The sequence below is a fragment of the Eleutherodactylus coqui genome, chromosome 12, assembly GCF_035609145.1.
Source record: "Eleutherodactylus coqui strain aEleCoq1 chromosome 12, aEleCoq1.hap1, whole genome shotgun sequence".
NCBI classification, from domain to species: domain Eukaryota; kingdom Metazoa; phylum Chordata; class Amphibia; order Anura; family Eleutherodactylidae; genus Eleutherodactylus; species Eleutherodactylus coqui.
In genome coordinates, this window is record NC_089848.1 from 34,232,113 (window position 1) to 34,248,160 (window position 16,048).

Sequence of the window (16,048 nt, forward strand, 5' to 3'; positions counted from 1 at the left end):
ACTCTCCTTGTGGCTTGTAGTTTATCCACCTCACCCTTTTGGGTGTTTCTTTTGTGTGCTGCTGTACCCACTCATTGTACACCAAACATACAGGTGGAGATAGGAGGTAAAGAAGAAAGGAAGGGGTTTATTTACATCAGAGCTCTTGTCCATGTTAAGCTCAGACCAGTTGCCTATCTAAATGCGAATATTCAAAAGGCAAGAGTAAGGAAAGGTGTGAAAGGTCAACTGAAAAACTATCAATCCAATCCAACCACACAAGACTTGAATGGGTTAACACAAACTGGAAGCTGAGATAGGCCTAAGGCCTGACACACACAACATGGCCGATGATCCAACAGTCTCTATATCACAGTAGCACTTTTCAAATCAGCTATTTTTGTATCTCACATACCTTAAATAGTAACAGTGTGAAATTCCCAATCATTGCTCTAAAGACCTGTCTATAGGGTCAGGCATTGATTTGAAGGAATGCTGCCATCCAATAGGTGGCGCTGCAGAGGTATTGTTCCATTCCCCTTATAGGCTGAAAAAGGCTTATCCAGTTCAGGCTATTACCCCCCAATGTTGATCTAAAGGAAGGCTACAAAAAAAAACAATGAGGTAAAAGCCAATTTCCCCATTTAAGAGAAAAAATTTCTTCCTGACTCCAAACAGTGTACGTTTATACCCCTGAACTGTATCTAACCTCCATAAAAATGCTTCTTTATGTGCCGTCTATTAGGCACATATATACATATAGCATCAGAAAACGTGAGGCTGCTGCATTATATACGGTGTCATTAGCTGAACCTTGCAGGTTGCAGAGAGGAACAAAAGAGAAGTTGCAATGACGGGCTGACATGATAGGCTGTTACCTCTGGAGGAGAGGATGTGCCTCGTCATCATACTGTATAAAGTACAGAGACAGCTCGGATTAACTGATCAAAGCAGAACCATTTCTTAAGAGACAAAACTATGTTGTATCGGTGCGTTTTCATTGGATTCTTCCTATCATGTAAGTTCTAACGAGAGAATTGGGTTGAGTGTTATTTTAGACCTCCTCATGCCTGACCAAGACTTTTTGTTCCCTATGATTGTGTCTTATGTATCCAGATGCTCAGGCGGTCAGCATAGAGCAAGACCAGCCTTCCTTAGTAAAGCGTCTAGGTGAAGCGTCAACGGCTCATATCCCCTGCCAGATCAATGACCGCTCATCAGCCTATATTCACTGGTATGTGCAAAAACCGAATCAAGTAATAAAGAGGATTCTATATTTTCAAGGAGAAAACAAACCTACTTATGAAGCTGAATTCAGCAATGAAAAATATCAAATTCGAGCATCAAACAACAAAAATACCCTGACCATTCATAACTTAAAGGGCGACGACAGCGGCATCTATTACTGCGCAAACTGGGACAGATTTGCTGCCCACACTGATATAAAGCCACAGAACATCTGTACAATTAGTCAGCGAACAGTGACTGAATGCTGGAAACCCACCAGGAAGCCTCCGTGTGAAGGGATGGATGTAACACAAATGCTTTATTCTATTACTATAAAGCCTGCATTCCACTTAAACCAATGGAAACATTTATAAAAACACTAAACTTTAACTGTGCATGCTCCAAAAAAATATTAAAGTCATAATGCAAGAAAAAAACGCTCTATACCCACTGATGTGTCTCCAGCTCCCTAAGGGTGGCTTCACACAGGAGGATGCGCAAAAACGCTCGTGACAGAACGACTTTTTACACAGTAAATGTAGTGCTACTGTGCGTGCTTTGGCGTACTTTTAGGCCTCATGTCCACTGGACAATTAGAATTAGAAAATGCATGCGGGTGTCCCGTACGCGTGATCCGTGCCCATAGGGATGCATTGGACACCCGCAGGTAAGTAAATACCTGCGGATGTCATTTTTCCCTGCCGCGCGGATTGCATGTACGGGAAATCACCCGCAGCATGCTCCATTTTCTGCGGGTCTCTCACAGGCTTCCATAGAAGCCTATGGAAACCGTTTGGATCCGCGGTACACCCGCAGCTGAATTTCTGCTCCTCCGCCCTGGGAGAGCAGGAGTTAAAAAAAAAAAGAGAGAGTGCACGGCGCATGGCACGCTGCCGAGCACATCCACCGGAAAGAAGATCCGGCCGCAATGGACGGGAACCCGCAGCATCCGTACAGGTAAGTAAAATCAATTTTCAGGCCTCATGTCCGCAGGAAAGGAGGGACCCGCTGCGGAATTCTGCATGGAGAATCCGCCTGGGCCCGAATTTCCTAGTGGACATGAGGCCTTACTGTACTTTTTGCCTCGTTCATAGTGCAAATGTGTTGCTCTGAACCATGAACATTTGCTCATATGTGAAGCCACCATGAGGGTACCGTCGCACAGGATGTGTGAGGACATATCCGCTGTCAGTTTTCAGCAGTGAGTATGCTGCTAGTCCTCAGTAGCCGAACCGACACCTAAATGACATAGACTTTGCTGCAGATTTTGGGTTGAGTTCCCACCCTTGCATTGCAAAGGCTGAAATCTACAGCATAAATTGACATACTGTGGATTTAGAATCAGCATCATATTTTATACACACGCGTGTTCTAACACCCTTATATCAGAGCCAGCAGAAACTATTTCAGCAATTTGTGCTGCATTAGTTCTTCTGTAGGATCGAAGCAGACAAGCTGGCCATTGATCCCCCCAGGCATCAATGAGCCTTGGACACACATGGGCCTATTGCTGGTTGACCTTCTTTCAACCATTTTTGTAGATATCAAGCACTGCATACTGGGAACACCCCGAAAAGCCTGCTGTTTTATAGCTGCACCAACCCAGAACACACGGCATGTTTCAGTTTGGATTGATTGAGGTTTTACCTGGAGATGAGCGAGCATACCCACTAAGGACAATTACTCAAGCAAGTATTGCCCTTAGCGAGTACCTGCCCGCTCGAAAGAAAAAATTCGGGTGCCGGCGGCGAGGAGCAATGAGTTGCAGGAGTGAGCAGGGGGGAGAGAGGGAGAGAGAGATCTGCCCTCCATTCCCTCCTGCTCTCCTCCGCTGCTCCCCACCCGCCGCCGGCAGCCGAATCTTTTCTTCCGAGTGGGCAGGTACTCGCTAAGGGCAATGCTCGCTCATCTCTAGTTTTATTCCATTAACATCAATAGTGACACACTGCAATAGGATAAAATCTCATTTATGGTTTTTCCATATTCTATCATGCATTAAAAAACAAGGTATCTTAGAAAAACCTCCATAATAAAAGAGCACATGCTGACTGAAATAATCTGCATGCAAATATACAGTAGCTACCAAAGTGGATAGAAATGCTAGACTGTTGCCCTGGGTGAAGTCTTAAAGCGGTTGTCTCAATATTACAGACCTGACTCTTCCATGGCTCTGGCATTCACTAACTCTCGCCGACTCCCTTGCATTGCATTCAGCAGACGTATATATCCAACATCACATGACACCTACAAAATGATACATTTTCAGACAGGACAGAACATACCAAACATTAACCCATTCGGTCCTGCAGCCATGCAATACACATATCTTAATGCGCTCTACAAACAAGACACTGACAAGACATTGGCACGAGACAGACATATAACATTATGGAGGGGCCCTATTAACTCTGGGCCACTACAACAGCACCCTACACAGTGACAGTGATTACAGTGCAGTTGTCTCTGGAGTTATCCATATTTGATTTTCTTCTCTCCATGTCTATACCACCGCCGAAACCTCTTCCAGCTTATATTTCAAGCCACCCTCCAAAAATCATTGCTGCAGGGGTTGCCTTCATCCCATTGCTTTCAATGTTGTGGCAGCAGCGCCGGCCCCATGGAAAGCAATGGGATAGCATTGCGGTCCTCTGCCACAGCTGTGGCAAGGGATTCTTTTGTGCCTGCTGCAGACCGTTCACCACTGAACACTGTGACAGTGCTGTACGATGTTCAGTGATGAGGGGACTCCTGCGGGCATTAACGGACATCACACGATGTCTTTACGCGCGGCACAGACCTTACCAGGGCGCATTATATGCACGTATGTCCTATCTTTTGCAGGTGTGAGTATTTTTCCCCTTTAGAAGACGGACATGTGAACACTTCATAGGAAACCAATTGTTCTAATAGACGCGATTTTTTGGCACACATAGGCAAGAAAAAAAAGCTCATCTGACCGCAGCCTAAAACAGATGATCTGGGAAATAGACAAAGCAGATTCAATTGTTTTTTCTTAAAAATGTTTTTTTATTGTGCAAAATTAGTAAAAAATAATAAAAACTTTCTAAACTTGGTATCACAGTAATTGTGCTGATCCAGGTAAGATTTTCCACAATGGAGAAGAGAGGGGTAATCTTTTTGGACGAGGTACATCCCCCGTTTTCCTTGAGTGATTCCTGTACGAGTGGACCTCCCGCTGTGAGTTCTACCAGTTTGAGGGATGGGGTGAAACTAACATAGCTTCCGTTAGCTGAATGACCAGGTTGTAACCCTCGTGCTCCTCTCTATACGCCTCTCATTAGTATCACTTTTCTGTTTCATGTACTCTGTATTGTACTAAAGCCGTGACTTTGCTGTTTGTTGTGAAATCATCCTTTGCTACTAAATTCCTTCATGTTCTAATAAAAAGAGATTACGTAAAAAACGAGACAATAGGAGGGATAAACAATATTTTATTTTTCGAAGAAATTGAAAAAAACTTTATTTAAAGGGGTTGTCCCGCGATAGCAAGTGGGGGTATACACTTCTGTATGGCCATATTAATGCACTTTGTAATGTACATCGTGCATTAAATATTGGCCATACAGAAGTTATTCACTTACCTGCTCCGTTGCTGGCGTCCTCGTCTCCATGGTGCCGTCTAATTTCAGCGTCTAATCTCCCGATTAGACGCGCTTGCGCAGAAGGGTCTTCTCCCATCTCTTCGGTCTCTGCACGAGCGGCATTCTGGCCCCGCCCCCTTCTACGCGTCATCGCGTAGCTCCGCCCCGTCAGTGTGCCGATTGCAGCCAATCAGGAGGCTGGAATCGGCAATGGACCGCACAGAGCCCACGGTGCACCATGGGAGAAGACCCGTGGTGCATCGTGGGTGAAGATCCCGGCGGCCATCTTGGTGAAGGAAGACGTCACAGAGCGGGGATTCGGGTAAGTAATAAAATTTTTTTTTTTATCACGTCCCTTGTGTTTGTCCCGCGCTGAACGGGGGGTCTATGAAAAAAAAAAAAAAGCCGTTTCGGCGCGGGACAACCCCTTTAACTCATTTTCACTTTTCTTTTTAGTCCTCGTAAGGAACTTGAACTGGCGATCATCCGCAGACTTCCGAGTGGCCAATTCAGTTTGCAGTTTGATGGTAACAGTGAAACCAGCATTGTTCAAACTGATGAATTAATTTGCTCCTCGCTCTTCATTATAAACCTTATTTCAGTATCAGAGCAGCTGCGTGACGCCAAGAGAAGGCTGCCAATAGTGCAATAAGCCACATGAAACAGCGGAATGTTGGGTGACTCATATAAATCTGCTTTATATGTTTTTGTAAAGAAAAACAGTACAGTGACTACTTCAAAGTATTCGGTCCTGGAACCAAGCTCATCATAACACATGCAGGTAGGTGCTAATCTTTAAGCCCAAACTTAATATTGCAAACAGAGCTGATAAATATGCATATTGGCTAAAAAACTTACCACCGCTAATTATAAATAAACATTTTTACATACATGTAATTTAAAATTAAAGGAATATTCCCATTTTGTAACGGGATGATCTGTGGGAGTTTGACCCTCAGAATTAAGGGTCTGCAACTCTGGTTTAGCAGTATGACCCCCTCCTAATGATATACCATCACTTTACAAGATCCCTTATATTATATCATATGTCAGACATGCCACTTCAAAAGATCCTACATACAAAGATTGATGAGGAATTAGAACGCATCTGTGTGCCGGCTCATAAGAAGTTTTTTTATAATACATTGATATATATTTCAATGTTACATATGTACCCTGTTTCCCTGAAAATAAGACATACCCTGAAAATAAGACATAGCATGATTTTCCAGAATTTTTGAGGATGCAAAATGATTTTTCAGGCTTTTTGAGGATGCTTGAAATATAAGCCCTACTCCAAAATTAAGCCCTGCTAACAGTTAATTAAAAAAGTCAATTTAAATAGTGTCCAGGCAGCTATACGTGTAAAAAAGTTAAACCTTTTTGAACAAAAATTAATATAAGACACTGTCTTATTTTCGGGGAAACACGGTATATATTATGTAGCCCTGCCCATGTATTAGGGTACCATATGTGCTTCTGGTAAATAACTGCTTCTACAGCATAACAACACCATTGAACTGAGACAAATATTCTTGTGCTCTGCTTTGTTACATTTTCTGCATCTTAAGGGTGGTCACCCCCCCCCCCCCCCCTTACATGGGATCTCAAGAAGAATGTGAAGCTTCAGCGATCGATCGCCTGCAGCTCCCTCTCTGGACCATAAAATGCAACCGCCTTTTAACAAGATTTATTTCTTGTTTTATAAACCCAAAAATACAGTAATCTTTAGAATAGTCATGAGATACAAGACACACATTCCCCCCTAATGGCCTCCATTGACTTCAGGTAATAAAACAGTGTTTATCTTATAAGACGTATAGACGGCGCAGTTTTACAATGGGGCTCATATAATTGTTCCCGCATTTCTTTTTGCGTTGTTTCGCAATGTACTTCACTAATTTATTTTCAGATTTTGGTTTTCTCGCAGATTACTGATAAATATGCAACGACTGCAATTTATTTAGAAACAGAAAAACTCTCTTCAACTTTTTTTTTTTTTAGATCAAAAGGTAAAAAAACCAGATGTAACGATCTTGGCTTCATCCAAGACAGACGTGATGACGAAGAACTCTGCAACTTTGTTGTGCAGCCTAGAGAACTTCTTCCCTGATATCATTAATGTGATGTGGACTGTGGCTGGAAGCAGCGAGAAGCCAAAATCAGAGCAGGGAGACGTGATGACGAACGCATCCAGCAACCTGTCCTCGATGTACAGCTGGATTACAATAAGCTCATCTGATATCGGCAAAGTCTACCGATGCCGATACCGACACGAGGGGAATGAGGAGCAGTGGGCAGAGGTGGAGTACAATACAGGTAAGCCTTACCATTTACTAAATATGCCCACAATGTTAGATGTCTCGGGGTGCATTGCAACATTCCATTTTTAACCCTTTTTTTCTATCCAATTTCTGTGTTAATTAACCCCTTGAAGTTACCGCCCGTTTTAGCATTGTGGACACAGCCCAAGTTTTCAATTCTGTACTGTCAAGTCATTTGGTAGAATGCTTTGAATTATCCAAGTGATTCTGAGGACACTTTTTTGTGACACGTTGTACTTTATATTCGTGGAAAATTCAGGTTGATTGTTTTGTGTTTATAAAAAATCCTAAATTTACAGAAGATTTTGAAAAGTTCACAAATTTTCAAACTTTGCATTCTTTTGCCTGTAAGACAGACCCTCGTACCATACAAAATGGTTAATAAACAGAATTTACTGCATCTCCACTTTATGTTGGCATCATTCTGTACACATCGATTTTTTAGGACATAAGAAGGTTTATAAATATAGTGGCATTTTTTTCTAATTTTGAAGCAAATATCCAAAACCTATTTTTTAAGGGACAAATTGAGTTCTGAAGAGACTTTGAGGGATGGATATATTAGAAATCAAGGGCATACATAGCATACAGGCAAACCATGTGACTGCTATGTGTCCCTTGGAAAAAGAAGGTCCCCGCTGTCATAGCACCATCCCTCTCGCTACTGGGCAGCAAGTATGCAGAACCTTCCTCCGAAGAGGGACTGCATTGTTGGCAAACAGGGAGGTACAGAATTGACTCAAGGCTCATTTTAAAGGGTATGTAAACAAATATGAGGCTCTCCTGTCCTGGGTGGCAAAACCAGACACCATAATGAGGGTCCCACTTAAGATTTTGCTATGGGGCCCCAGCTCTCTTATGTTCACCACTGTTGGAAATCCGCCATAAGTTACTCCATTTTACAAAGGGGATTTACATAGTCTGTTAACATTTTAGGTGTTTACAGGAATTAAAGCAAAGGGGGGGAGATATTTGGAAATGTAATTTTTTGGTAGTTTTTCTTTATTTTCCTACATTTTTTTGGTAATACAATAATTAGCAGATAAACAAAACTTGATATGTATTACAAATTTACAATAAATCTGTTGTTTTTTTTCACATGGGTTCATAAGAGAGAAAACACCCCACAATTTGCAATTTCCCCCAAGTATGGCAATGACCTATATGTGGAGGCAAACTGCTGTTTGGGAAGGAGCACAGATGTTTCTGGAATCATTTTAGATGCCATGTTGCATTTACAGGTCTCCTGAGGTCCAACTACAACAGGACCCCCCAAAAGGGACCCCAATGTGGAAACTACTCATCCAGGGGTATAGGAAGTAGTAGTTTAGGGTCTTATAGGTGTGTCATTTTATAATGTGAGTGTAAGTAAGCTGTACAAAATACAGCAGGGCTTAATAATTTTTTTAGGGGGAAGGGTGAAAATGGGGGGAAAAAGCAATTGCATCATTGTAATAAGAGTTTTGATTTCATGGCATTAAACGCACGGTATATATTAAATGTTCACTTTTTAGTTTTTTTTATGTTTTACTGCTTCTGCTCAAGTATATGTCTTCAGCATATAACAGAGGCATAGCTTTCTTAGATTTCCATTTACGCTGCTGTGTCAGGGCTGTTTTTGTGGGATGAGCTGGCATTTTCTTTGGTACCATTTTACAATGCAGACAACTTTTTTATTGTTTGTTGTTGCATTTTTAGGAGCGGAGCTGTATAAAAAAAATGCAATTCTGACTTTTTTTTCTGGACTTCACCGTGTTGTATAATTATGTTAACCTTATTGTGAATTACCTTGTTTTTATATTATTTTTTTTCTGCATTGCCTTATCTAGGGAGACATAAGTTTATTTTTCTCCATCGATGGAGCTACGTGAGGTCTTGGTTTTTGTGGGATGAGTTGATGTGTTCATTGGTACCATTTTGGTGTTTATGTGACTTTTTTTGGCTGTTTTTTATTTTACAGTTTAGTGTGTGATATAAAAGACATTTTTATTTTAGTATTTGGTCCACACAATTACGGTAATATCCAAGTCATATCGTTTTCGTATATTTTACTGCCGTTGCACAAAACCACTTTTTTCTATATTTTGTGTCTCCATGTTCTAAGAGCCATCATTTTTTTTTACTTTTTCATCTATGAAGCTGTATGACAAATTGCTTTTTGTGGGACAAGCTTACGCTTTCATTGATACCATTTTGAGGTACAGATCACTTTTTGATCATTTTTTATTACGTGTTTTGAAAGCTGAGGAGCACAAAAAAACTGCAACTGACATTTTTTATTTAGTTTTTTTCCATGAGTTACGTTTACGTTGAAACCAAATTTATATAGTTTTTTTTTATATTACTACTTTTACATAGTAAGCATTTTTCATTGAAAAAAAAATGCATCTCCACATTCAGTGAGCCGAAGCTTTTTACATCTACAGCGCCGTATGAGTTCACTCGTTCTATGGAAGGAGTTGACATATTCCTTAGTATAGTTTTGGGCTCTTTATGACTTTTTGACTGCTTATCTTTGTGAGGCAGGACAATCAAAAACAGTTATTCTGACATTGCTTTAAAAAAATGCATTCACCATATGGGATAAATAACATAATAATTTTATAGCATTGATCATTCTGAACATTTTTGGGGGGAAAATTGTGACATTTATATTTTTGTTTGGGGGGGGGGATGGGTTTACACATTAAAGCATTCATTCATTTATTTAATTTTTTAACATTCATTTGACCCACAAGGGGACTTGAAGTTGTGATTGTCTGACATGCTTACGTAATGCAGTGCACTACTTATGTATTGCAGTGTATTATGTTGGTCACTTTTCTGGCAGACAGGGCTATTATGCCCTGCCTCTGGCTGAGCCTTGTAGGTGATTGTATATGCAGACCCGAAACCCATGATTTGACCACTGTCTGCCATTGTAATCTTCGGTACAAAATTATTACTGTCCACATTGGGATCCATGTTTTAATTTTGCATAACTATACATCTAATTTGCTATTTTATATTAGATTTTTCTAAATTTAATAGTTTATATTCTGTGCCCCTTTTGCAGTCTATAGATTGACAGTTTGTAGGTCGCTGTTGAATAGAGATGAGTAAGGTCAGTAAGGTCAGTTACTCAAGCGAGCCTCGCTCTTCTCGAGTAACTGCCTTCTCATCCGAGCGTGCTCGGGGGGGGGGGGTAGCGGGGAGAGAGAGAGATCCCCTCTCTCGCTCTCCCCCGCCGAGAAGGCAGTTACTTGAGAAGAGCGAGGCTCGCTCGGGTAACTGACCTTACCGAGGTTGCTCGCTCATCTCTACTGTTTAACTATCCATAGCCCCTTCAGGGGATTTCAGATTCATCTTAGTGCTAATAGGAGCAGTTTAATTAATACGGTAACACTTTTTCAAGAAATATACAAAGGACTATTTAACTTATTTCACTCTGCATTGCGTAAACTTGCTTTAGTTTTATTTACTTCTTACTTTCTATATAAGTCTATTTTACAGAACCGTTAAAGGAAGATCTTAAGCTCAATGATTGCAGATCCGGTAACTATTTTTGTACAGCTACAAACTTCTACGTGTCTAAAATATTTTGGCTTAAGGACTGAATGTTACATTTTGTTATTATATAGTTGCAATCAAACTTACTCACCCGCATGGGGCCAGGCTCACACGTTTTACCGCTGTGGAGCCACTAGTGGCCCAGCCTATCACCGCGTATGGCAACAAAATTGTACTGTGCATGACAGCGTATCTGACGCACGCAGTCCTGCGCAGTCTTCCTGGGTTTTTTTGTTTATATTTCTTGCGCCATTGCAAAGCAATTACATTGTGTATAGCCATGCGTCCATAGAGAACAATGGGCTCTTACACTCGTAAATACGCAGCAAACTACAACACGCTGCATTTTTTTTTTTTTGTGCTCGCCCATTACGTGGTTCCAACACACTAATGTGAGCGGAACTGCGTAAGACAATGTAATTGCCTGCAAATTACCACGTATCACACAAGTGTACAGCGCACATGTAATTCGCGGTAATCATACACTCGTGTGAGCCCAGCCTTACAAGTTAGGTTTATTTAGTAAATGTACAAACTTTCAGCTGTTTGCAAAAATGTCATAAGACAAGAAGAATTTACATAGTTCAATACAAGTAATATATCAAGTGATTTCTCCTATTCCAATGCAATATGCCCCTTTCATTGATTACTGCAGTCTCAGAATTATTCAGCCCCTTCATGAAGAGTGTCCTTAGTATTTAGTGGAGCACGTTTTCTGTTATGACCTGCTACAAACGTGATACATAGCCAGACAGCAGCTTGTGACAGCGTTTTGGGTAATCTTGGACCATTCTTCACGGTTCTTCATGGCCAATGGTCTCTAGTTCACTAATAATCATGGGTTTGTCTGCCTCAACCATCTTCTTTAATACCTACAAAATTTTTTCTATGGGGTTAAAGTGAGGTGACTGTGATGGCTACTGCAGCATCTTCCAGGACTTCTTTGTAAACCAAACCTTGGTTGACTTTGAGGTCTGCTTGGGTTTGTTGTCCTGTTGGAAGGTCCAATGATGCCCAAGCTTCAGCTTCCTCACAGAAGACATGGCGTTTTCTCCTAGGAATTTCTGCTTCTTGATTAAATCCATCTTGCCCTTCATATGCTGCCAGCAGAAGCAAACCAACAGTAGAGCAACCATTGCTTATATATTTATTATATTTATATATCCATTTCAATTTAATTAGACTTCTGAATGTGACCTAAATGATGCCCGCTAGTACCTCCTCCCCCCAGACAGAATTACTCGCAGACCAAGCAGCCTTCCTCCTTCTTATCTAAATAGATGGAGGAGGCTGTGGTTGGAGAGGAGGCCTGGACAGGATGGAGAGGAGGCCTGGTCAGGTTGAAGAGGAGGCCTGGTCAGGATGGAGAGGAGACCTGGTCAGGATGGAGAGGGGGCCTGGTCAGGACGGAGCGGAGGCCTGGTCAGGACGGAGAGGGGGCCTGGTCAGGACGGAGAGGAGGCCTGGTCAGGAGGGAGAGGAGACCTGGTCAGGACGGAGGGGGCCTGGTCAGGACGGAGAGGAAACCTGGTCAGGATGGAGAGGAGGCCTGGTCAGGAGGGAGAGGAGGCCTGGTCAGGACAGAGAGGAGGCCTGGTCAAGATGGAGAGGAGGCCTGGTTAGGAAGGAGAGGGGGCCTGGCCAGGACGGAGAGGAGGCCTGGTCAGGACGGAGAGGAGACCTGGTCAGAACGGAGAGGGGGCCTGGTCAGGATGGAGAGGAGACCTGGTCAGGATGGAGAGGAGGCCTGGTCAGGAGGGAGAGGAGGCCTGGTCAGGACAGAGAGGAGGCCTGGTTAGGAAGGAGAGGGGGCCTGGCCAGGACAGAGAGGAGGCCTGGTCAGGACGGAGAGGAGACCTGGTCAGGACGGAGAGGAGGCCTGGTCAGGACGGAGAGGAGGTCTGGTCAGGACAGAGAGGGGGCCTGGTCAGGACAAAGAGGGAGCCTGGTCAGGACAGAGAGGAGGCCTGGACAGGACAGAGAGGTCACCTAGCCAATCACTGTGTGTAGTGTGCCCAGTAGGCACTAGCTGCTGTTTATCTTCTCCTGCTGTGAACATAGGATGTGATGGTGCTCTCTGGGCCATGCATGGGCTGAGAAAAATACAGAGCAGGAAAATCAGCTGTGTGACTGTTCGGCCATGCAGCTTAGTGTGAACACGGAACTAGAACACTCAAATACCAGTGAAGCCCTTTATTAGTTGCATCAGGTGAAACAGTGGCATAACCCCTCATCAGCATGGGATTATGGAGGGTCGATCATGTCAGACCAATCTGATCAGCTTCTACGATGAAGTAAGCTATAGGCTGGACCTGGGAGAGTCTATTGATCTCGTATATCTGGATTTCTCTAAAGCATTTGACACCGTGCCACATAATAGGCTGATATATAAAATGAGACAGCTCGGACTGGGCGAAAACATGTGTATCTGGGTAAAGAACTGGGGAAAGAGGGTGGTAATAAATGGTTCATACTCTGATTGGGCCACCGTTGCTAGTGGGTTACATCCAGGCATTATTCTGACTGCCATTATGGAGTCTGGAAGGAATTTTTTCACCCAAAATGGGCTAAATCGGCTTCTGCCTCACTGGTTTTTTTTTTGCCTGCCTCTGGATCAACAAGGGGGTGGAAACAGGCTGAACTGGATGAACATTTGTCTTCTTTCAGCCTAACCTACGATGTCACTATGTTAGGTGCGCTTGAGATCACATCTGATTTTCAAATGTGTGCTTTTATGAGGGATTCTATTCAGGGGTTGAATAATTCTGAGACTGAGGAAGTCATTAAAAGTAGCATGTTGTGTTGAATTTGGAGAAAGAACTTCTTATAATAGTTGCGTTGAGTTGTGCTAAATTGTGCTTGTTTAATTGTTTTTTCTTTTTTTTTTTGCAAACAGACGAAAGTTTGTATATTTGGTAAATAAAACTAATTTGCAATGGGGGTTGAATAATTTCGATTGTAGCTCTAAATATATTTCAATACATCAGTTAGAAAAAAAGCTCCACATGATCTGCAGAAGGGTTGTCTCACCAAGATAAACCCCCACCATATCCCCCAGTACAGCACATACAGTATATGTCAAACAGGAGAGTGTTCTGCTTTGCAACCCTTCTATGAGCCAGAGAATAGAGCTGTCAATTGTCAGAGTCTTCGACTGGTGGACCCAGCCCACCCTTATATTACATGGACATCTACTCATTTGAATGTGCATCACATAATACTACATTTATAGTTGTAGCAGTCCACAATTTGCCCCAACAATAACATCTGATCACCACGCACTCACAATGGTCAGCTAATTGCAGGACCAGCTTCCCTAAAAGGGATTGTCATGCTCTTATGTTGAGACAGCCCCTATAACACTTCACTCCCACTGAAATCAATGGAAGCTGAAGTCGGCTACTGCACTTTCAGTACTTTGGCCTACAACACGAAGATGAACATGGAAGTGTAATGGGAATGAAGCCAGCCAGGGCACTTCTGCTCCTTTTCCAAATGACACACATCCAGCCCGCTACACTGACAGCGGATCAGGCGATCAGCTCATCACCAGGGATCTGGCAAGTCCTGGCGATTAACTGTTAAGGACCTATCCTGAAGATTAAAACATCCACAAATCCAAGCAGAAGCATGCTGAGTTTTTTAGATCTTTGCATTACAAAATGGTGGTCTTGTGTGGCCCAAGGAAGAACAACCGATCAACCAACAACCAAGTCATGAGTGTCAAGGCGTATTGATGTATGTAGGGAGCAATGAATAGTCTGCTCCAGTCCCACAGAAGAGCTAATATAGCAAAAATTGTAAAAAAAAATGAACACCTGAGCCGAAATCGAACAGACCCCATTATAGCCAATGGGATCCACTCGGCGCTGTTTGATTCTGTCATAAGACAGAATCATTTGGACAGGGGATTCCTCTTTCCCACCCCAGAGCAGGAAAATGGAACCCTTGCCACCGATGTGAAAGCAGCCTAAGCCCTGGTTGGTGAACCTATTACAGAAAAATGCATAAATGCGTGTTTTTCTCAGATGACTATGCTCATTCTCGTGTTTTCAGTTCACGTGAAAAAAATAGCTGAATTTCCTACTGTTGTCCATTCTCACAGACAAGAATAGGACAGACAATGCGCATGGTCAGTGCAGATTGGACAGAACATGGACAGGTCTAAGTTTCCCGGACATAACCTGCAGACACCTGTGTGAATAAGTTCTTAAATAGAGATGAGCCAGCGTACTCGCTAAGGCAAATTACTCGAGCAAGTATTGCCATTTTCGTCTCAAAAGATTCGGGTGCCGGCGGGGGTGAGCGGTGAGTTGCGGGAGTGAGCAGTAGGGAGCGGGGGGGAAGAGAGAGAGATCTCCCCCTCGTTCCTCCCCGCTCTCTCCCGCTCATTTGGTAGATGCTTATTCCTTCTCCCTATGGCAATAAACTGGCGTACCTGACCATAAGGTTCCTTCTACTTAGCACTTTCTTGCTGCTAGCAGTGTATAGACGTGTGAAGGAGCCCAGTGGTGACCGCTTCTGGGCTGTTGCCCCTTGTGGCCCCTGTATTTGTACATATTGTCATGTAAAACATTTTATACTAACCACTCATTCTTCTGTTTTTAATCTTACAGGTGATGCAGAAGGAAAACCTACAGTCCTTCGAGCAGCGCAGCTAATCTATGCTCTGCTACTCTTAAAAAGCTTCATGTATTGTCCACTTCTGCTTTTCTTCAAGAACAAAGCCCCAGAATGAGGGCTTTCCTACTAAATCAATTACATAATATTCTTTGCACAGGAAAAAAACTATACAGCTGGATCAACACAGTAGGATAGACAGGCTGGACTAGATGGACATTGTCTTCATTCAGCCTTACATACTATGTTACTATGTATTGTACTTCTATACTGTATATCTAGATGCTGATCATGAGGTTACCAAATATACTATTAATAAATACATTCTGCAAAAAATGATATTTGGAGTCCGTGTAATTAGAATATCAGAGGCTACATTAATGGGTAGGACAAAAGATGTATTCACAGAACCACATGCATATGTGAGATGGGAGATGAACTACAGGGGGGGGGGACAAAAATATGGAAACACTATGAAATACATGGGATTATAATCATTAGCACTGAGCTGTCCTTTTGACCTTTGCTTGGCTGAGAGTTTTCCCACCAAATTTGTATTTACTTCACCTCTTGCCCTGCTCTGAGTGGCTTGGGAGCCAGCGGGTAACAGCAGCTGAGTGTTTCAAACCCCCTGGCCATGGAAGCTTGTTGCTTGGGGAGATGTTCACTTCTGCCCGGCAGCATCTGTGTCATATTACCTCCACTTAAAATTGGTCTCTACACGTCTTATTGAAATATGATTTATAA

General features: G+C 42.7%; 1 gene segment (V, D, J or C); it reads left to right on the forward strand.

Annotated features, from left to right (window-relative positions):
• The first annotated feature begins 957 nt into the window (after positions 1-957).
• On the forward strand, positions 958-15,596 carry LOC136587012 (T cell receptor gamma constant 1-like). The segment is given in 7 exon segments: positions 958-997; positions 1,096-1,213; positions 5,265-5,335; positions 5,524-5,589; positions 6,813-7,127; positions 10,625-10,666; positions 15,298-15,596. Coding segments are annotated over 7 exon segments (774 nt in total).
• The last annotated feature ends 452 nt before the right edge of the window (positions 15,597-16,048 follow it).